This window comes from Calliopsis andreniformis, chromosome 10 (assembly GCF_051401765.1).
Source record: "Calliopsis andreniformis isolate RMS-2024a chromosome 10, iyCalAndr_principal, whole genome shotgun sequence".
Lineage (NCBI taxonomy): Eukaryota > Metazoa > Arthropoda > Insecta > Hymenoptera > Andrenidae > Calliopsis > Calliopsis andreniformis.
The window spans coordinates 14,086,881-14,109,265 of record NC_135071.1 but is presented as its reverse complement, the minus strand read 5'-3'; the positions used below and the strand labels follow the sequence as shown (position 1 = coordinate 14,109,265).

At 31.4% G+C, this 22,385-nt stretch overlaps 6 protein-coding genes across 12 annotated transcripts; 2 read left to right on the top strand and 4 right to left on the bottom strand.

Moving 5' to 3' along the window:
• Positions 1–30: 30 nt before the first annotated feature.
• Positions 31–1,535, top strand: Mrpl28 (mitochondrial ribosomal protein L28). The gene is made up of 6 exons (XM_076386907.1): positions 31–188; positions 270–436; positions 613–871; positions 942–1,085; positions 1,167–1,351; positions 1,422–1,535. Exons 1-6 carry the CDS (start codon positions 165–167, stop codon positions 1,477–1,479), a joined length of 837 nt encoding a protein of 278 aa, XP_076243022.1. The 5' UTR covers positions 31–164; the 3' UTR covers positions 1,480–1,535.
• Positions 1,536–1,538: 3 nt separating this feature from the next.
• LOC143184571 (putative phosphorylase b kinase regulatory subunit alpha) lies at positions 1,539–8,988 on the bottom strand. 3 transcript variants are annotated; one of them, XM_076386904.1, is made up of 15 exons: positions 8,850–8,988; positions 8,263–8,767; positions 7,678–8,123; positions 7,183–7,498; positions 6,905–7,118; positions 6,664–6,773; positions 6,434–6,581; positions 4,996–5,174; positions 4,775–4,925; positions 4,128–4,420; positions 3,356–3,911; positions 3,230–3,282; positions 3,007–3,165; positions 2,682–2,939; positions 1,539–2,616 (listed from the first exon to the last, which is right to left on the bottom strand). In XM_076386904.1, the coding sequence occupies exons 2-15, from the start codon at positions 8,743–8,745 to the stop codon at positions 2,389–2,391; spliced, it is 3,594 nt and encodes a 1,197-aa protein (XP_076243019.1). In that variant the 5' UTR covers positions 8,746–8,767; positions 8,850–8,988; the 3' UTR covers positions 1,539–2,388. The 3 variants fall into 3 exon arrangements, with proteins under 3 accessions (XP_076243019.1, XP_076243021.1, XP_076243020.1); XM_076386906.1 differs by having other exon boundaries at positions 4,128–4,351; XM_076386905.1 differs by lacking the exon at positions 6,434–6,581 and adding an exon at positions 5,349–5,496.
• Positions 8,989–9,259: 271 nt separating this feature from the next.
• On the bottom strand, positions 9,260–11,237 carry LOC143184609 (uncharacterized). Its single transcript, XM_076386963.1, has 5 exons — positions 10,762–11,237; positions 10,300–10,561; positions 10,023–10,230; positions 9,718–9,847; positions 9,260–9,626 (listed from the first exon to the last, which is right to left on the bottom strand). Exons 1-5 carry the CDS (start codon positions 11,081–11,083, stop codon positions 9,535–9,537), a joined length of 1,014 nt encoding a protein of 337 aa, XP_076243078.1. The 5' UTR covers positions 11,084–11,237; the 3' UTR covers positions 9,260–9,534.
• Positions 11,238–11,576: 339 nt separating this feature from the next.
• On the bottom strand, positions 11,577–14,109 carry Ns2 (nucleostemin 2). Its single transcript, XM_076386880.1, has 2 exons — positions 14,016–14,109; positions 11,577–13,843 (listed from the first exon to the last, which is right to left on the bottom strand). The coding sequence occupies exon 2, from the start codon at positions 13,836–13,838 to the stop codon at positions 11,706–11,708; it is 2,133 nt and encodes a 710-aa protein (XP_076242995.1). The 5' UTR covers positions 13,839–13,843; positions 14,016–14,109; the 3' UTR covers positions 11,577–11,705.
• A 362-nt stretch (positions 14,110–14,471) lies between these two features.
• Positions 14,472–16,423, bottom strand: Rps6 (ribosomal protein S6). The gene is made up of 5 exons (XM_076387243.1): positions 16,343–16,423; positions 15,775–15,979; positions 15,291–15,436; positions 14,837–15,037; positions 14,472–14,715 (listed from the first exon to the last, which is right to left on the bottom strand). Exons 1-5 carry the CDS (start codon positions 16,346–16,348, stop codon positions 14,518–14,520), a joined length of 756 nt encoding a protein of 251 aa, XP_076243358.1. The 5' UTR covers positions 16,349–16,423; the 3' UTR covers positions 14,472–14,517.
• An 815-nt stretch (positions 16,424–17,238) lies between these two features.
• On the top strand, positions 17,239–22,375 carry Impbeta11 (importin beta11). 5 transcript variants are annotated; one of them, XM_076387500.1, is made up of 18 exons: positions 17,239–17,487; positions 17,998–18,124; positions 18,204–18,304; positions 18,470–18,583; positions 18,661–19,067; positions 19,146–19,415; positions 19,492–19,656; positions 19,733–19,773; positions 19,854–20,036; positions 20,104–20,215; positions 20,318–20,538; positions 20,606–20,770; positions 20,845–21,037; positions 21,108–21,342; positions 21,414–21,510; positions 21,577–21,839; positions 21,889–22,039; positions 22,120–22,375. In XM_076387500.1, the coding sequence occupies exons 2-18, from the start codon at positions 18,002–18,004 to the stop codon at positions 22,222–22,224; spliced, it is 2,946 nt and encodes a 981-aa protein (XP_076243615.1). In that variant the 5' UTR covers positions 17,239–17,487; positions 17,998–18,001; the 3' UTR covers positions 22,225–22,375. The 5 variants fall into 5 exon arrangements, with proteins under 5 accessions (XP_076243615.1, XP_076243613.1, XP_076243614.1 ...); XM_076387498.1 differs by having other exon boundaries at positions 17,995–18,124; XM_076387499.1 differs by having other exon boundaries at positions 17,239–17,502; positions 17,995–18,124.
• The last annotated feature ends 10 nt before the right edge of the window (positions 22,376–22,385 follow it).

Sequence of the window (22,385 nt, the reverse complement as noted above, 5' to 3'; positions counted from 1 at the left end):
TATAACTGAAAGTGTGGAATATTGAAAACAATAGGCAACGAGGAGTAGCGTAGCGTCAACGTTAACTGAAACGATTGTTTCTCAATGTGTAAGCGTTTAAATTTAACGTATGAATAAAATTATTTTATACAAATTTTATTAACCATTTGAGAACCCATACAAACATGTCAGTAAAACACTTTGGTCAGGTAATGTCTGATATTGAAAGATAATTTGTTGCAATACCTAACCTAAAATGAGTAGTGTTACTATTTATTATAAAATTCTAGCGTTTATACTATATACCAAAAATAACACGATGGTCGAAAGGTATTGGCGCAGAATTACCAGCAGAATATAAAAAGTTTTGGAGAGAATGGAAAATACAAGAGCCAACGGCTGTCCATTACATAAAACAAGAAGGCACCTATGTAAGAGATGAGGAAACAGAAGTAGTGTAGGTAACAAGTAATTATTGCCTTTAAAATAGATTTTTGGATTAATTTATGTTTACATTTTTACATATTTATATATACGTTATATCATTACGTATTATACATTTACACTATGAAGACTACCATAAATGTTTAAACTTGCAGTTGACATCCAATTAAATTATTTTTGTTAATATAGGCATCCAGTTCAGAATAGACCAATACCATTAAAATATCCCAAAGAATTTAACCAATGTATTTTGGGTGGAGAAGCATTGATACAAGGTTTTCGAAAGAAAAATCAGTATACTCGCAAATATCCTCATTATTGGTTTCCTCAACTCAAGAAGTCTGTAGTTTATAGTGAAATTTTAGATGCATACATGAGTGTTGTTGTTACCAATAGGACTATTAATTTAATTCATGAACATTATGGGTTTGATCATTATTTATTAAAGGTACATACATTAATTATAAAACATTCTTAACTATTAGCTTTTAACACTAAAACTTGTTAATTACTTGAAGACTCCTGCCTGTGACCTGAAATCTGAACTAGCACTAAAACTAAAGCGTCAAATACTTATAGCACTAGCGGATAAAACTTTATATCCAGATGATCCAGTCAAAAGAGAAGAAGTTTATAATAAGTACAAAGAATATTTGACAGCAGTAAAGTATTACTAATACCATAAAATATATGTACATTGTTTATGGACACAAAAATAATAATCATCGTAAATTTATTTTTAGTATACACGAGAAGAAATTGAATGGTATGGTTTAACTTACCCAGAGGCTTGTAAAAAATGGATAAACAACAAATCCGAATCGACTAAAGTAGAGCCTTTAAAATTCCAATATAGGTCTGAATTAATTGCCAAGCTCAAAGAAAAAAATGAAAAAGCAGAAAATATGGATGTTTCATCAGAAGAGAAGTATGCAAATATAATTAACACAATACTATAATTTACAGTACAATAATACAAAAAAAAATTATTTTTATAGGCATTCATCCTGGATATCGAAACTCAATCCTTTTACCAAAACTTCGAACACTAAATAAACAGAGTATATTATGTTTGAAATGACAAAGAGAAAAATAAATTACATACAAAATAGTTTTCTCGTTCCTCTTTTATTGAATATGTTACAAAAACTGATATTTTAATATACAAAATTAAAATTGTCAATACAGATGTCAGGTAATTATTATTAACATAAAATTCTTGATTAACAGATACAAGTTGCTTGAATGTTATAATTGTTGATCTGTTAAGGAAAACAATTCTGAATTATTGTAACATGATCTAATTCTTTCGTAAGTTTTGACCAATACTCTTATAAAAATAGAAGTTTCAACGTGTTGGTATTTCACAATTAATAAATAGTATCAATGATCAGAATGCAATAAACTTCTGACAAATCTGTGTTACTTATACAGGGTGCTTCATGCAATGAAAACAAACTATATTTTTAAAAAGCTTGTAAATAGAAAAAAATATTACAAGGCGAAGTTAAATAAGAGCAGTTGAATTGTTTATGAACCAGTTAACTTTACCTCATGACATTCTTTTCTATCTACAAGCTTTTTAAAAATATGGTTTATCTTTGTTACATGGAACACTGTACTTTACATGAAACCTAAATATTTATTGGCTTCTAAATAACGTGCAAAAAGATTCCTATATGCAGAATGTTTTGGTGTTGGTGGGGCAAGCAAAAACGTGATAATTTTACATGGAAAAAAAAGTTAAAAATGTAAAATACCTGTTTCTAGTCTTTAGGATCCTACATTTGGGACATTCATAACTGCTTACAAATCAAATTCAATTTTTTCAAAAGAACATAAGAATCTTCTTTTAAACTGACAACTAATTTTTTTTATGTAGAATCACCAATATTTCCCCTACACTAAGTTACAAAGCATTCTGCATAATTAACTAAAAGTTTCTAATACTTGAAAAATAAATAATTATGATATTGAACACTCTAGATCACCATCCTTTGGTAAGCAATTTAATGATGAAGCTATTGCCCTTGTAATATATGTCATGGTTCCATAACTGCCACTTGGTGCGCTATCATAAAAATGTTGACAAACATAGGCTGCTCCTCCACAGAGAAGATTTCCCATTGCAGTTGTCTCACGCTGTTCTTTTGGTTTAGCACAACACAGAGTAGCATCGCCGTCAATCTTCATCTAATCATTTAAGACATATTTAATAATTATGTTACATAGTTTCTAGTGAATAACATCATACAAACCTGATCATCTAAAAAAATGGCATTCGCTTTATGAACTAGTTGTTCTACAGTGATAAGTCCACCAAGAGATGCCACTACATTATATTCAGTTACCAATGTTAATACCATCAAAGCTTCCACCACTAATTGACGGTACTCTGGTTGCGGTATAGTATTTAAAACAGTTTCTACCGCCAATGCAAATTTTAGTTCTCCAGGAGTCATTTCTTGTGTAAGATTTTGGGGTAAAACTCTACCTTCGATTGCCAAACCTTGGCACTATAAAAAATACAAATATTAATGGAGGAATGTTATGTAAATGCATCTGTGAATATGATATAGTTACCCTTTCAAGAACTTGCCACACTCGAGGGTAAAAATCTCTTGGAACTCGATTTAGAGCACCATCTAATCTTCTTCGTCGTAACCACTGACCTTGTCTGTCAGGTTCTGCTTCGCTAGCATCAGTTTGATCAGGACTTAAAAATCCTCCAATTTGTGATTTCTGGAATTGTATGATAAATAAGTAAAGAAAATTTGCGATATTTTTAAAGACAGCGAGGACTTACCTTGCTGACTCTGCTTGATTTGCAGCTGATGACTGAAAAATTACCTCGACCCACTAAAAACAGAAAAATAATTATTTATATAATTCAATTAGGTGTTTGTCTACAATAAGTAAAAAAAGAACATACCACTACTAATAGCAAACTCTTTTCCACTCATAATGTGGTGTAAAAGATTCTTCATTTCGAATGGCGACAAGTTAAGCAAATGTTCAGAAGCTTCTTCTCCAGTGCATATCAGAGTCCTTGATAACTCAGTAGCCATTACTTGGATAATTAAGCCCACTCTGAGTCGAAGCATTTCGTGGAACAATTGTGGCTCTGTCCTAATAAACATCGCTAAATAAACAAGCAACTCCTGTGTTAACATGGCAGTTGATTCGTCGTCTCCATAAGCTTGATGGATTAATGCTCGTAGCTCATTTTCTGGCAATGGTGCAACAATTGTGTGTTCATTAGTTGGTGGCATCCCAACTGTTACTTGTTTCTGACGAACCAATAAATCTGTGACTGCTTTTGCTAAATCTTCAACTCGTTTTCCTAGCATACCAGCTGTGTGTCTTACAATGCCCCACATTTTTTGTTGGCAAGCTTTCTCGTACAGATCTTTTAGCAGATCTTTAATTAAAACTGGATGACCATCTTCTAGCATGCCAGTATTAAAATATAGGCCTTGGGAATCAACCTAAAGATATGGTTTAAAATTTTAAGAAACTTTCATCATATATTACGTACAAGTATGAAGTTCTAATTTGAATGTCGATTCAGAAACAATTTCAGTTTAAAAGAAATTGAATTTTGATGTAACTGTGCACTCATAGAAGCACTCTATGTATTATTACAACATTCAGAAAGCGGATAGAACTCTGTTTTTCTATAGACCTAATAAAATACAACTCACGAGATATTGTAAAATATCTCCTTGTTCCTCCAAACTTTCAGTCTCTCTAAGCATTGTTAATAACTCCTCAACTTCAGTATCTGCGTATTGAGTTTCGCCTACAGCTCTGTGTCTAGGCAATTTAACACAATTTGTCCAAGACAATATTTCATCTGTGGGAGATGGGGTGCGATCAATATGGGTTGGTTGTGCAACATTGGAAGCTAGAGTTGTATCCGTCACTTCTATAAATGGATTTGTATTTAAAATTGTTGATGGTCTTCGTTCCTCTCCTGCCATCCCAAGAATTTCGGCTACAAATTTTTTGTAATTCGTTAAATTAGTTGGTTTTTTAATTTACCCAAAAATAGGAAGACTGATATCTATGACATGTTAATAGAATATAAAATATAAGAAATAATGGGATAAACATTCATTATTTCAAAAAATTATTCGTTACTTTTCAACGTGGATGTTAATTTTCTCTGTTATATGTATTAATTACTATAATTTAGAAATTAGCTATCATTTGTTAGTACACTTACATTCTTCAAGGATGGTAGGAAAATGGCTATGGCTATAATGTACACATATTATATATTGTATATTATTTTTCGTAAGTAACATGCAATGGGAGTATCAAGTATTGAAATCAAAAGGAAACTTACGTTCCACTGCGATGGACCTAGTTTTTTTTATAGCACCTTTCACGGACATTTTACGCCTTAGATTTTTAGTACTTCGAACCACTGGTCTATTAAGAAGACCCGTGCGATGGGGAAATGCTCGCATCAAATGTTCTTCTAGATATTGTTGAACCTGATTAAAATACAACATAAAACATATAAGATAATTTTACATTTCACTTTATAACTGAAACTGTATTTACCTGAGGATTTAGCTTATCTGGTCTACCATCTTCAGAACTTCCCAAAAAGCTCAAATTTGTAATACAGGAAGTGCTCAGAAAATCATTCAGGTTTCCCAAAGAAACACGTGTACCATTGATGTAGCCGCTTTTCAATTTTTTCATAGTAGTTATCATTGCCAAAGGTATTTTCCCCTGATCTGTAATGATAATTGCATACATACAGAATAACAAAAATTAGCTTTGCATGTTTATATGAACAAGAGAAGCAATGTGTGTTCTATGCGTATCGGATTTCTAAAAATTCTACTTTTTGAATATGTTTAGATTAAGTTTTCATTCTGAATGATAATCTAAAGATGCCTATGGCATACCTAGATGATTATGAGTGGCAACAAGGGTTACTGTTGGCCTGCCGAGCATTTGCTTCCAGTTGATGGTGAGGAAGGCCAAGTTGGTCGTGAAAGTGTTGGCAAGGAGGGCTGCATCGTTTGTCGTGTAGTACTCCTCCGCATCAAAGTTCTAAGACATGCAACAAACGCGCACACCACCGCACACATAAGCTGTTTCTTTACAACATTAAATTATATACTGAAGAGAAACTGAGAAAGTTTCCCACAAAAAATTTTCTCAATTTTATTTATTGATTAATTTTGCTCATGATGAAAATAATATTTATTTTTCAGTACCACATGATAATATGCAATAACTAAACGGAATATTACTGTCAGCTAATATTTTTATCGAATAGAGACCTTCCACGAGCCACTAACAAGAGGAAATTATGACTCAGACAAGTGTCTCGCGGATGAAATTTATCTAGAACATAGTAGTCGAGTATAAAGGAATCCAATGAAAGAACATTGCCAATAGTAAAACAAAGTTGATAGAGGGAGTAAATATTGATATTAAAAATAAAACTTTTAGTAATACCAATATTTACTTGATAGACTGAACCACTGAGAATGTTCCTTTGTTAGAATACTAGCCATTAATGTTAAACCATTGTTAACGAAAAAGGTTTCCAATGATAAAAACACAGGTTCCAAATTAATAAATAAAAGAAAAAGAATTATATTAATTCAATAACAGCGAAATTTTATCACTTAAAAGAATCTTTACACAATTAATCATTAGTGATTATTATTCCATTATTCATTCATACTCATTAATTTTTACACATCTGAAAAATTTCATTCAAGTCATAACTTCCCCTTGCAAGAAAAATGTAGAAAAAACAAATGCACGCATGCAGGCAGACATGTTAGATGTTCTTTGGATAACGAATAAAATTTCAATAACAACTTTTTAAGTTTGTACATATGTATATAAAAACCACATGTTTTATCTCTGTTACTTTAAGCAAATATTAACATTCCATTGTCACAATTTGTTACGTACATTCAAGAGGAGGTAACACAGGTAAAAATTATGGTTTTTAAACATTAGATTACTATACCTAGATGAATGTTCTTGAGGGGCATGACCACAAGAGGACGGCCTAACATGTTCTGCCAGCTAGACTTCAAGAAATTAATTTCGCCTTTGAATATGTCAATCATGAGCTCATAGTCCGATGCGATGTAGAAGCGGGTCATGTCTGTCAACTAACGTTTGATACGAGAAGAGGGAATATCAGAAAAAAAAAGTAAAGGTGAAGCAGAGAATTTGAAATATTAGAATACTTACCTGTGGCGTGAACGCAAATATTCTATCGTTTAAGGAATATAATTTACTGGTGCTCAAAATTCCCACGTCTCTTGATTTTCTACCAGATAATCCTAATTTTTTATTTCTACCTGTAAATTAAGTGTTTATTTAAGGAGTCTATAACAACAAATCTCTTACAATAGTAATTTTAATTTAGATTTTCTATATGTATATTATATCTCACATAATTCTGTATAAGGATTATGTAATTAAAACATACCTAAATATGTGTATAAATGACTGAGTACTTTCGCTGGTTGCACTTCTATTGGAGCAACTTCAGCAATCGTTTGTACATGAATGTCATGTTGAGCTATTTTCTCTCTAATTTCAGCATCTTCAGCTAGGATAACAACTTGCACTACAACATCTGGTTTCTTTTCACTACACAGACGTCTATTTAGTGGGTCTAATTCTCCCACAGCAAGAAAACCCTATTATAGAAAAAAAACATTAGTAATTTTGATTCCCATTTTTATGATATATTTGTATACTTACTTCTTGTAATAATTTTCCTAATATGTAAAGGGATTGGGCCCACATAAATGGGCATCTGCCTAATGCAATTCGCTTTTGACTACCTGGATCAGCATATTCTGCTGACACATTCATGGGTTCCACAGAATACAATTCAGGTACTAATTTTATTCCATCGTCTGCTTTAATCATTATTTCTTCTAATTGGTTTGTATATTCTGCTACTGCTTCTTTGTTTCCTTGGAAACAGTAGTCTACAATTAAATAGCAGAAAAAGAGAGGCCATTCACATTCTATATTTTCGAACATGCGTAGTTCCCATGGTTCATAATAAAGTCTAGTAGAAAAAAAATTCTTCTTTACTTCTATATAGTAAATTTCTTATAAAATTCTTAACTTAGAAGTATAATTTTGAACTTAAAAAAAAATGATCTAAAGAGAGAACTGCAATAAGAGCATTCGGTTAAGCTCTCAAAATTTTTACTACAGGAGCTTTATTATATTATTGTTTTTCACCTGTTGGGATCCTCCTTTGGTGTCTTATATCCATCTCTTAAAAACCTTTTACACCCATAAGAACCCTGCAATTTTTTAGTAATAGCATCTCTTGTCAATTGAATCACGTTAGGTTCATCAACAGCAAATGCTGGAAAACTTATGACAGACAATAATCCACTGTCTAACTCCTTTGAATTAGATTCGCGAGGCAACATGGACTGTAAAACTGCTTGACACTTCTGTGCCTCATCTGCTAATACATGAATCACTGAAGTGGGTCCTCCTCTTGCTCCAAACAGATCTAACTCATTCATTGCCTCCATTGCAGCTTTGGCCATTCCAATACTGCTAGCATTTAACTCTGGCAATCCATGATTTGTCTTATCACCTCTTTCCCAGATCCCATAATCTGGGGTACAATAAGCAGACTCAATGTAAAATACTAAATTTTGAATAAAAGCAACCTGGAAGATTATTTGAATTAGTAATTATGTTAAATATATTATGTGTTAGATATACTATGTTTATTATTATATTATTGATAGTCAGTTTTGCTTTTTCTTTTCCTATATTTATAAAAACAAGAAAATATTATATATTTACTTCATCCAAATTGAAAACAATCTGCAAGCCAGAAGCAGTCATTTGTGCCAGAATTAGTAAATAAAGGGAGATAGCATCTATTTGTAAATGACCCCATTCTGTGTCTCCCACAACTGATTGTCCATTAACGGAACTGTACTTGGCATGCAAGGCATCCAGAGGATTCTGACTGGATTTGAATCGTTCAACTTTGTCTTTCTGTTGCATCATTGCCATTAACAATCCTCTCATTAGTTTTACGCAGCTTTGTTCTAGTTCGTAGGTCTTGGCCCTATCTTCATCTGCATCTGCTATTTTTTTATAGGCCATTGAGAGACCCCATACAGCAAGAATGCAATAGACATTATCACGGACCCATGCGTGATCATTTTCTGGACTTGCTGGGAAGAGCCCTGTAACTGCATTTTGATGTTTCATAATGATTTTGTGAACGATTCGTTGGTAATAGTCCAAACGGACTCCAGAATTGCTGCGGCTCCGCATTTGGAAAACGTTAAGGTTGATCCTGGAAATATTAATAATTTTAATTTTACGAAACCAAGTGTGATTAAATTTTGAAAGATTTGTTGTGGTATTTAGTCTACTACCTGGAGGTTAGGTTTGATTATTTTTTTATGGGATTTTTACAGTGACTTGACAGTTTTATTTAATTGTTAATAACTATGTTTCTACGTAAATACATATCACGTAAAAAATGTAGAAATTCGATGTACGCACATTTTTGAATATTTATGAAAATTGAAAAAAAAAACACACGTACACTTAATATACAATGTGAAACGAATGTCAAACACAATGGACCTCTATATTATTGAGAAGACTAAGAATTTTGTATTTGTGTTTGTAAACTTGGCTCATTTGTAGAACAACTATTAATGTATACAGATTTATTTAACCAATCATATGCAAGGAGCAAGGAGTGTTAAATCTAATATATGTATATACATATGTACATATGTTACGTATATAGATAATATCTATTGATACCTATAGGTATACTAGGCACAAGGCGGGCAAACTTAAAGTTTCTAACCTTACTCAAATGGACGATCATGTGAACTTCTATTCAGGACATTTAAATGCAGATGTATGTAAACATTTGCAAAGAATATACTTGAATTAACAAATTTTATTTTCTGTACAATAAATAAATTGTTTCCATTAACCCTAATCTTAAATATTTTTAGAGAAAATATGCATTTTACAATTTACAGTAATCCATCATAGACAACAGATTACTTTTGTGCCATACCAATATCTTTAAAAACTAATTTAGCAAAATGAAGTCATGTAATTTATTGAAACATTAGTTGAATTTAAAGCTGGAAGGCTGATTGGTCGCCAGTACCACCAGTTATACCACACTGAAAAAAGGTTGATTCATTTAGAAAATAAATAAACAAGAGTAAAAACAAATAGTTTATATAGATTTAAATTATAAATTATTATACTTACAACTTTCTCCAATTTTTAATAATACTGTGAAAGATTCGCAAGACCCAGAACACTCTGAACTTGCTACCAGTTTTATAAGTCTTGTTCCACTTGTACATCTTATTACAACATTACTGCATTCAGTATTTGGCTATAATTTTGGGAACATAATTTACTATACAAAATGAATTTTATTTAACAAGCTTAATTTTACGAATTATAAAATAGAATAACTACTAAACTATATGACAACTAGGTTCTATCAACAAAAAAGAAACATTTTTGATTCATAAAAATGTTATAAATATAAAAATATAATTTCTGACCAGAGAATAAGGTGGAGATCTTTCTTCATCAAATAGAACAAATTTCTCTGTACTCTGTTCCCACCAAGCTGGAGTATCCACAGGTTTTGGAAACAATTTTCTCAAAATTCTACCTGCAGTCATGCGATTAATTCTCCACAAAATGTGACTGTTCAAATTTTCTGAAGGATTTAAATCTATTTTACTCTCCATAACATCACGAATATTTCTGAAAATTTGTATTTTTTGACATAAAAAGAAATTATAAAGAAATCTTATTACTTTCTATATAGAGTACCTGTATGTTAAATTATTGGAATGTACTTTCATAGCATCTTTCTCAAATACTTCAAAATTTTCCCAATATAAATCTCGAATATGTTCCATAGAAACTTCTGAAAGATCTTCTGTTTTGGTGTAAGGAATTCCAGGATTAAAAGATCTGGATATATGGTGGCCAGTTAAGTCAGGTACAAAATGTACAACACTACAAGGCCAACAGTCAATATCATTTACATAGAAATATGGATTTTCTAATATACACCACTCATCATAAAATTCTAAAACATAAGAATATAAACAAAAAGGATTAGTGACAGTATCTAAAAAGTAAATGTGAGATTTGTAATAAAGAGGATTCAAAAATAATATAACTTTTGTAATTTTATTTTAGTAGAAAAGTAGAAAAGAATATATACTCATTTCTGAATAAAATCAAGAAACTTTTTGCTACCTAACAAAAAATTACAATAAAACATACCCGATAAAGAAGGGTAATGCTGAATTATGGGAACAGCTACTTTTCGAAGTACCTTTAATCCTGGATAAATAGAGTTTTGCAGATTCCTCATTATCATAGCAGTCAAGAATCGCCGATCAAGGGAAACAAAACATATAATTATCAAAAATAAAATTAAGAGCACAAATTTTGTGCAAAAAGATGTACAGCATCTTTTCTTTTTCTTTTCAAGAATTTGAAAGGAGTTTTGTAATGCTTTATCAATGTCAGATTCAGATATTCCATTTTCACGTGCAAATTGGCGAATCTTCTCTAACTCTGCTACATAAACTTCTAGAGTCATTTTCTATACATTGATAAAAATAATTGGTTTTGTGTCATTACATTATTTAGTTAGCATTGAGGGATAAAAGTTTATGTCTACGTATATATAGAAAAATGTTGTAAGGTATTTCCATTGATATTTTTTTAATAATAGAATTTTTTCGAAAATAAATAGTAACAGATCTAAGTTGTGACAACAACCAACAACTAAATAATCAACATAACCTTACAGTTTTTACTTGACTTTTATTATTTAAATGGGGTGGGGGAAAAGCGGGCTATTTAAATTCAGAAAATCTTATACACCTTTCTTTTGCCCTTATTCTTAACTTTGAAAACTTATTTTTAAATATAAACGTACTGTTTATTATTAGTATCATCTTCTTATATAAAGTGAGTCATTTGATCATATTACTTTAAATTGTTTGTGACATAAAAAAATATCTTGAATAAAAATTGTATGGTTATAAAGGGAATGTGCAATACCGTAATAGTTACTTATTATTTTATTATCTTATCTGAAATCATTTAATTACGTAACATGCATGTATAAATACAGTTAATGTACAAATTTTATGTTCTAATACAGCTTATTCTTTAATTAATTTACTATATTTGCATACAAGTTTCTCCATTTCTTCTTATTTTTTCCTTATTTTAGGAACTTTTCTATTCCTATTTCTATTCTTCACATTCGTAACTTCATAAAAGTTACTACCAACTTTCTTTCTCTTGCTTGCTCTTTCTATAGCTCTTTGTTGTTTACTTGTCAACTTTTTCTTCATCTGCACTGATTCATTAGACAAAGATGAAACTTTAAATGCACCACTACTTGATGCAGTATTCTTGTTGAACATTTCACTATCACTCGAATCATATTCTTCTTCTACAACGTCGTAGGCACTTTGTAGTAACGTGTCTTTTTCTAATGGAATACTAATCTCATTATCAAAATCTTCGTTTTCATCATTTTCATTTTGAGGAGAATCATCACATTTATTATACTCTTTATCTTCTATGCTTTCTATTTTGTCTTCATTTTGTGTTTCATCAATAGAATTATCATCTAAATCCGACGAAATTGAATTACATTCACTTATAGTCTTATCTTCGTTACTTATTACACTATTCACAGACTGATTGTATTCATTGTTCCAATCTTTTTTAATATCATCATTTAGATATGTTAAACCAACTCTTATCTTTCGGAAATCCTGTATCACAGTTAGTTGAGGATTTACTGCTTTTCTCTCCTCTGTGTTTTCAGCTTGTTCTACATTGTTATCATTATTTTCTTCTAGTTTATTATCAGAGGCAGATTCATTAGTCATTGCTATCTTTGATAATGGTTCTTCAAAAGTGGGAGGAGGGACATAAAAAGGTAATTTCCCTCGCTGCCAATCGTTCAAAATCATCTTTGAAACAGTCGTAACATCCGGCTCTCCTTTTTTCAACAATTTTCCACTTTTTCGTGCCAATTTTTCCAGAAAATCAATGTGGTCATCCCATTCTGTAATTTTATAAGTCTTGGCTATATACTCTGGCTTTACTCGCCTCAGTACTTCTGAAACATAATCATCAGGATTTTGAACAAGTTCTACTCTTACTACTCCTTTCAATACTTTTTCTGTATCAGTTTCTGCAGATGGATAAACCACACCTGGGCAGTCAATTAAATAAATCCTGCGCATTAAAGTAATGTACTGCCACACTTTTGTTTCACCTGCTATTGGTGCAACACTGCACACTTTCTTTGATCTTAGAGTATTTATAATGGAACTTTTTCCTGTGTTGGGATACCCTATGAAACCTACACTGATTTGTGTTTTATCTATATGCAGTTTTGCAAACTGCCGTAACAAGTTTATTAGTGAACCTTTGCCAAAAGGATGGGTCATGGAAGCATGAAAGGCCACTGTTGGATACTCTTTGCTTAAAATTGCAACCCACCTTTGTGTAACCCATGTTGGAACAAGATCCACTTTATTTAAAATGAACATTAAGTGTTTATGAGGTTTCTCTGTTTTAAGATACTTTTCTATGGGAGGAGATCGGGTACCTAAGGGATCTCTGGCATCTAATACTTGTAGGACAACGTCAGAAGAATCTATAACTTTATATAATTCATTCCAAATTCTTTTGCTCTGTCCTGCAGACATTACCCAGTCCCTTTGAGCATCTCTTGTACCAGTATCAGGACGTACGAGATCAACATCTTTAGAATCTTTCTCTTTGTTATATACTTCCTCTTTTTCTTCTGCTAATTTTTGTAATTCATCATAGGATGATATTGTTAAATTTGGTTTTTTTCTGACCTTCTTTGGTCCAAAAACACTCTCAAAACTTTCTGTATCTAATAAATGTACTCTTGCATTTAGAGCTTTCTGCTGAAGCATAGTCACTGGTAATTGTGTGGGTTTCATAACAACATTATAAGGATCCTTCATAGCTTTTCCTAATTCATCTTGAAACTTTTGTAAAGCATTTTGAGAAATAACTCTTGAGTTACCAAACCATCTCTGCGAGGGTTCTATGCGAGACATAGTTCCAGATGCATGCCACCCTTGAAATGGTGCAGGACTAATTATTTTACCTGTTCTATCACGTTTTGGCTTTTGATTACGATACATTTGCAATCTTTTGATCGTTGCTTTAGATCTCACTTTGGCTACTCCTTTTAAACCTTCTGTGGGACGTTCAGGATTCATACTGTGACCTGAACGATTAAATCCCTCCTTACGAGGAGGTTTATTTGTGGCACGAGATTTTGCCATTTTGTCTGGAGGAATAAAAACATAATTTTACATTTTGATTTAATGGATAATAAATAAAGATTTTAAGTAAACATTTTTAAATATTATTATTAAAGTTAAATTAGTATTCTTAAATTAGTAAAAAGAATTCAATTATGTTTGTCATATTGTGAAAACTAAAACTGGACAAGTTATTACCTTGTTTACTTAAGCAGTTATATATTATAGATGTTTCCTTAATTAATCCTCATTCACTTGCAAAAATAATAAGTTATACAAACATATATTTAATTTCTTCTTTAATGTTTTGATAAATTGGTTAGTGCATCTGCAACACGTGCTTGTTGACCACCAGAAAAAATAGCGTCCGAGTTAGACTTTACACCGCATACCGTAGAAGCGCTAGTGTCGCGTTTGTGATATTTTTGAATGACTAGTGCACCATCTATATGTAATCTCTGCCATAATTTGAATAATAATGCGTGGTATTGTTATTTTAATTTAATGTAATAAATGTTTTATATAAAATTTACATTCACAGAAAATTCTTTACATTTTTGTGTGCTAAATCCACTATTTCAGTTAGATAACTGTATCATATACTACAGAACGTCCTATATAACGCTAAATAAAAGGAATTGAAAACAATACAAATAATTGAAAGTATTTTTATTAAATTGTAAATACATCAATCAGTCATTTACTTTTGCGCTGTAGGTGCCGACTGACTGGATGATTTAGAGTCTCGCATGGAAGCGCTGCGCCTTCGCTTCAATTCCTCTTGACGCCTGTTTTTCGCTTCCTTTTGTCTTTGCGCTAGCAATTTTGCATAATCTGCTGCTTGCTGCTTGCGAGCCAGGCTACGCCTTTTCTTCAGGGCTAGTCTATGTCTTTTACGCTGGAAAGAAGTGATTTTTATTAATTGTACATGTAGTATCGGTTTCAAATTTTTAATAGAATAGTAAACAATAAATAGTATTCTATTTTGTTTGATAAAATGGTATGAAAACTTAACATACCTGTAGAGTAAGCGGAGTAATGAGACGTTGGATTTTGGGAGCCTTAAAGCGTTCTTTCTTGCCTTCTTTCTGAACGGGTCGTTTCACAACAAATTGACGCACATCGTCCTCTTTAGACAGATTAAAGAGCTTGCGAATTTTGCTAGCTCTTTTGGGTCCCAAGCGTCGTGGAACGCTGGTATCAGTTAAACCTGGAATTTCCTACAAAAAGAAAAAAGAACAAGAATTAGGAAAAAGAAAAAAGAACAACAATGAACGAAAATTTTATGTAAAGATGTATAAATGTATCGTTCGTACACTGAGAAAATGTACAAGCTGAGCAATACTATTCCTCAAATCAGAAAACGATTTTTTTTGCTTTTCCATGTTTACAATAGCATTGTAAGACATTTTTAGATCCACAATACATTCTAACTAACATGGTTAGTAAAGTACATTAAATTATATTTTATACCTTCTCTCCTTTCTTGACTATAACAAGAGCTAGTACAGACAAGTTGGAGTCAACGATGCATCCACGAACAGATTTACGTTTACGCTCTCCATCCCGTCTAGGCCTGTAGCATGAATGATCTTTCGAGAGCAGTAAACGAACACGACCTATAACATAAATTAAAATTCATTTATGATACACCATTACAATAATCAGTTTCAACATAAAGAATACAATGTAATTACTTTAAAGAAACTTAATTGTTTAACTTAGGATATTTAGAATTCATTTAAAGTATTAGTCTGTAACAGGTAAGTAGAACTTTTTTGCCAAAAATTTAACAAATTCATAATTAATGATATATTATTACACTCCTTTAGAACTTAAGTTTGATTCTTTAGACTCTATTGATCAAGAGAGATTCAACATTGTATTTCCTCTTATAGTTTCAGTTATTAACAAAATATGAATGAAATATCAAAATAATGGACATTTATTACTATACCATTTGTCAAAACACCCTGTTTCATGGGGAATCCTTGTTTGTCGTTACCACCTGAGATACGGACAACGTATCCTTTCCATTCATTACCCAAGGCATCGGCTTCTACTTCAGCACCCATACGCTTTTCAAAAAACATTCTGAGCTTTAGCTCATCTGAGATTTCGAACAGCTTCTGACATCCTGTCGCCGGGTAGGATACGTTCAACTAAAAACACAGAATAAAAATAATGATTATTTTGTAAAATACGATTCATGTACAACAATTACAATATTTGTTTTTCTGTTATATTAAAAGAACTATATTCATGGAATATTACTGTCCTCAGTTAATTTTAATGCTGCTAAGAATTATATAAATAAAATTACCCAAATTGTCAATTTAAGTAAGTGGTTTTTAGTGACAATATTCAAGTTTCATTAGTAAGGTTAGAAAACATATCTAGAATTAAAGTTACGTAGTTAAAGAAACATTTGATAAAAAGATTGTTTATAAGCTGTTATTAGTTAAGTATAATTATCGATAGTTTACAATTATTGTTGGATTCTTGAGATATTTCTAGATTCGTACCTTCATCGTAACGGGCGTGAACCACAGGCACCAGCTACGAATCGAAAGAAAGCTTAACCTCAAGTTGTCGTTAAGGTTCGGTACGCAAACCGGATATCCGCTCCAAATGTAACGAAATTTAAAATTGCTATAGAAATGATATTCAAAGAAATTCATATTAATACCTGAATATATATCAGTAATTATTGAAATTTTAATTTAAAAAAAGTCTATTAAATCAAAATGTTCTAAAATTGTAAATACTTGAAAATTTTAAATCATTATTTTATCTTTGTATAAAATCATTTAATTATTTCTATCAATTATTATTTACAGAAGTATATAATTTTAATGGAAAAAATTCGCTACACTTGACAATGTTCTTCGAAAAGGGGACAATAATTTTGCTTAAAATAAGTATACAAATAAAAATTGTAAGCATTATTAAATAAAAACTATATTATGCAAAGAAAGGTTTGTTTGTAAATAAATTAAGAAAACGAAGGATTTGTTACCTTGTAATATACTTAATATAACTAATTCATTTCACCCTAGGCAAAAGAAACAGCGGAGAAGTTTCCCCTCCCCACCTTGAGCCATTCCTGGAGCTGCGCAGTAAGGATGCGCGTGGCGTCATTATTGCCTTAGCCGCTCAATGGTACGGATCGAAGTAGTTATAATATATCTATAGCAGAGTACAAAATGCAACGGGATAATGTTAAAAAAGTTTCGGACATGAGACAGTAATGAAATCCTATCAGTATACATTCCCTCTGATTTAAATTTCGCGCGGCGATTTCAAGTAATTTAAAGTGCTGCTTCCACGCGCAGTTTTCCCGCGTATCGTCTGAAGTTAGTTTTAATTAGGAAGGGGAAATCTTCCCCGCCGCTGGTTTTCCTAGTGTGGAACGAATCAGTTCTCTCGCTCCTGCTTCACGCGTAATAAAATTGTCCACACATTATGGCAGTAACTGTCACCGGGGTATCGTACTGAAAAAACGAAGAGTAAAAGGTGGCAACATTTTGAAATGTCGTCTTGCGGGCGTGTGTGACATTTTGTTGTTATGCGTCTCTGATGAAGTTTTGTTATGTATCGATTAAATACATAGATACTTGTGATAAATGAAGTCTATCGAGAATAGTTCTACAGGCCCCGTGTAAGACAGGTGATAGTCAAATGGGTAGGGTTTATTTTTTATAGGTTAGGGACTTTTCACCCGGAACGGGAGAAATGATTATTTGTTTGACGATGATAATGTAACAAGAGGATATATTTAATTTTGTGTGGCAATTTTCTCTTAACATTGCAAAAAATCATAAGAATTCTTTATGTTTATGATAAGTTTGCAAACAAGAGTAGCCTTAACACATGTTCATTGTTAATTTTATGGATGACTATTTGGAGTGATAGTTATTAGTATTTTGTGTTATTTTTACTAGTTGTGTTAGTTATACCAAATATAATAGTTATGTTAGTTGTACTAGTTATGTTAATTAAAATACATTAGTCATACTAGTTCTGTTAAATATATTGATTGTATTAGTTATTAGTACATTATTTGATACAAGTGGTTTAAATTTTTCTGAGAAAGAAGTACAATATAATCATATTTTCTAATTAGTATAAGTGTGTAAATAATTAGAATAAGTATTCTAAAGAAGAATTCATTTAGTAGAGATATGGATACTGCAGTAATAGAAATACTTCAACAAGCTGGTAGTCAAGATCCTAATATTTTAAAACCAGCTGAGCAAACTCTGAAGCAGTGGGAAACTGAAAGAGGATTCTATATTGCGTTATATGTAAGTTTTATAAATAGATACTTTAAAATCTATTACGAAATAAGAACAATAATAATTTAATGTGTATCAATTATTCCAGAATGTATTTTCCAATCATTCCTTGAGTGTCAATATTAGATGGATGGCTATTTTATGTTTCAAAAATGGCGTTGATAGATATTGGAGAAAAAATGCTCCAAAGTAAGTATTTAAAAAATGAAAAAATCAAAATGAATATTAAAATTCAGTCATTGTATTTTACTTTATTTCATATGACCTTTAGTAATGTTTTGTTCATAAACATAGTGTGCATAAGCATTTATGTATCAAATAATCACCCCTAAATAACATTTGTTCTTATTTCAGTGCAATGGCAGATGATGAGAAGGAGTTTCTTAGACAGCGTTTAATTGTAAACTTTGAAGAACCTGTAAATCAATTGGCTGTACAGTTGGCAGCAGTTATTGCTAAAATTGCCAGGTAATAATTAATTATCAAGTATGTTATTTTTATTTTAACACATAAAATAATTAATCAGAAAAATGTGTGTTATTTAGATATGATTGTCCTAGAGAATGGGGTTCGTTAATTCCTACCTTATTGGATGTCATTAGGGGACAGAATCCTTTGGCTCAGCATAGAGCGCTGTTAACGTTATATCATGTTGTTAAATCTTTAGCATCTAAACGTTTGAATGCAGATAAACGACTCTTCGAAGAATTAACGATTAATATGTTTAATTTTGTTCTGAATTTATGGAACACATACACAGAATCTTTTCTTATAATGGCATCAAATGGAGCAGACACGAATCAAACACAAGAAGCTCTGGAGAAAGCATTACTTTTATTGAAGATACTTAGAAAACTAATTATGTTTGGATTTTATAAGCCTTCAGAATCTCAGGATGCTATGCTATTTTTAGAAATTGTTTGTGAACGTGCAAGGACCTGTCTTGAATGTCGTTAGTATTTCAAATCAATAATTTGAACTGTGTTAAGTATTTATTATTTTAAATAATGTGTATTTTAAATAATTTTAGGGAAAACGTTACTCTCAAGAGACATACAACTGTTTGTGTGTGACAAGTTTATAATTCACTTGATCAAAGTATTGATAGGAATGTTACAAATGCACCATCTTTGCTGTATTGAATTGATACCAACGTTTTTAGAATTTTCTGTTTTCTACTGCTTCACAGAAGCTGGTCACAATTTAGCTTTTGAGAGGTTTATTATTCAGTGTTTAAATTTAATCAAATGTACATTATCCTGTGTATATTCCAGACCTTATATATCGAAGAATAGGGAAGGTATAAACTTTTATTCATTATTTGTAAATTTATATATAGAATATAAATAGTTAAATTTGAGAATGCATTGTTACAGAAGAGCGAGATCAACTTGACAGATATGAATTGAAAATGAGCGCGATAAAACAAGAATTTTTTACGCCAGAAACATTGACAGAAATCTGTTCAAAACTCGTTACACACTATTTTCTTTTAACTCCTAATGATTTGGAATTGTGGGATATGGATCCAGAAAATTTTTGTAAGTATTAATCCTGATTATGAAAATGTATGTAATTATCAGTAATACTATATATATAGTATGTAATTAATTTCAGTTGTTGATGATGGCGGAGAATCATGGAAATACAGTTTGAGGGTAAATATTTCAGACATTAATTATGCTTACTATGTATTTGTAACATTAAATATTCACTTGTTTTATAATTAATATTTTAGCCTTGCGCAGAGTCTGTATTTACAGGAATTTTCCATCATTTTAGAGAGGTTTTTGCATCTGTCTTAGTAGATTTGATGCAAAGATATCACCAACCTGTAGACCCAAATAATTTACATGCTATTTTATTAAAAGATGCAGTATATAACGCAGTTGGTTTGGCTGCTTTTGAGTTATATGACGAGGTAAGAGCAAGAAATTAAGAAGAAATCATTGTAAACAATTAATTCAGTTATGTTTATCATATAATAGGTGAACTTTGATCAATGGTTCTCAACTACTCTAAAAGAAGAATTGAAGATTCGGAGTAATAATTACAGAATTATTAGAAGACGTGTGTGTTGGCTTATTGGTCGATGGACGAGTAAGTGAATCAAAGAAAACTCTTTCTGCATAAAACTAATGGATTTTACTGTTGAGTAATCATTACTTATATTATGATTTAAGCATTATACTAAAATTGTAGGTGTAAAGTTAAGTGCAGAGTTAAGACCAGAACTGTATGAACTCATGGTCGAAGTTTTGAGCCCTGAAGAGGATTTAGGTGTTCGATTGGCAGCAAGCGATGCTCTGAAACTTGTAATAGACGATTTTCAGTTCAATCCAGAAGAATTTTCTCCTTATTTAGAGCGAACTTTTTTTTTATTATTCTCTCTTTTGAAAGAAGTGAAAGAGTGTGATACGAGGGTACGCAGCTATATTATTTTTTCGATTATGCTCTCTTTTGAATACAGTATGTTTTTGTTCTTTCTAGATGCGTGTTTTATACGTTTTATCATTTATGATCGAACGTGTGGGTAGTGAAATAAATCCACACGTTGGGGTTCTCAGTTCTTACCTGCCAGTTCTGTGGCAGGAATCTGAAGGACACAATATGTTAAGATGTGCTATAATTTCAACGCTCACACACCTACAGAAGGTAGATGTTATTTACTTAATTATTAAATGTGTGTAAGACTAAGAATAATTACTAAATATTTTGATTCAAAATAGGCCTTAGGCTCAAAAAGTGTCATTTTAGAGCCAGTGGTAGTAGGTGTTATTGCTCTAAGTTGTGATGTTAATCAAGAGAGTCATGTTTATTTAATGGAAGATGGATTACAATTATGGCTAGCTTTACTGGAAAACACAGCTGCGCCAACGCCAGCCATCATGGACTTAGCTCGAAACATGCCGGCACTATTAGGTTAGTTAATTTCATATTCTTGCAACAAATATTTCACTTTCTGAAGACTAAATAAGTTTGATTTTTCCAGAGCAATCGTCTCATAATTTAGAACTATGTTTGGACATAATTCAAGCATATATAATATTAAGCCCACTAGAATTTTTTAATCAAAGGGGAGCAGCAATCATTGAAATTCTTAGATCCATCATGGGAGATTTGAGATGCGAGGAAATAGTAACAACTATGATTGTATTTGAAACATGCTTATGTGCTTCTAGGCAAGGGGCAGAGCTGATCAAACCTATTTTAATAAATGTATTCAAGTGAGTATAAAAATATTGTATTGTAAAGATGAGTTATACGTATTAAGTTATATATGACATTAATCTTTTAGGAATGTATGTAAAGGAGAGGGTCGTTTAGCAGAGATGACTATGTATTTATCTATTGTGGCTAGAGTTCTATGGTTTTATAAAGATATTTTTATACAGGTACTAAGATTCTATTATCATTCTCAAGCTTCATATTCTTCTTTTAATATACAAATTATTGCGTAGATAATAAGTGAAATAACCAGAATAATGAACAAAGACGAAGCAAGGGAAGAAGTCGTGCTTGGTCAAATAATAAACGAATGGGTTGATCACATGCCATTTATTACTCAGTTAGAAAGAAGGAAATTATTAGCTCTTGCACTGTGTTCACTTCTCGAAGCAAATAGTCCACCCAGTGTTCTGGAACATTTCCCAGACATAATGTCTAATATTGTGGAAACCTTAAACGATATAACAAAAATTGATAACATAGAGTATACGTTTAGGTAAGTGTCTTCTGCCAACATTTCTATACAGATCTGTAGATTAAAATAGTCCTATATTTCGCTCTTTATTGACTAGTGAACAATCTAGTTCATCAGAGTACGAGGATGACGAATATGGAATCAAACTCGACCAGGAAAAGCGACTTGCTTTCAATGATCCTGTAAATTGTGTGTCGTTAAAAGACACTTTACAAAATCAGGTAAAATTCGAGTTCTTTGATAATCTTATTAATAAGAATTAATGATCTCACTGTACTAAGAATAAACACTTTTCTTTCAGTTAATTACATTGAGAAGATTAATGGGAGATAATCAATTTAACCAATTGATGCTAACTCTCGATTCTGAAACCGATAAACAGCTTAAACACTATGTATCTCTATGAAAGAAGCGAATCAAATTAAGAAAAAGTACTATTCAAACGCTATATTATATGTAAAAAAAGCTTCGTTCTATTGTAAAACGGCTCTATTTTATTGTATAATAATAGCTGTTTCATTGTACGAATGTTGATAATAAAAGAGGAACCCATGTCATTTCAATTTT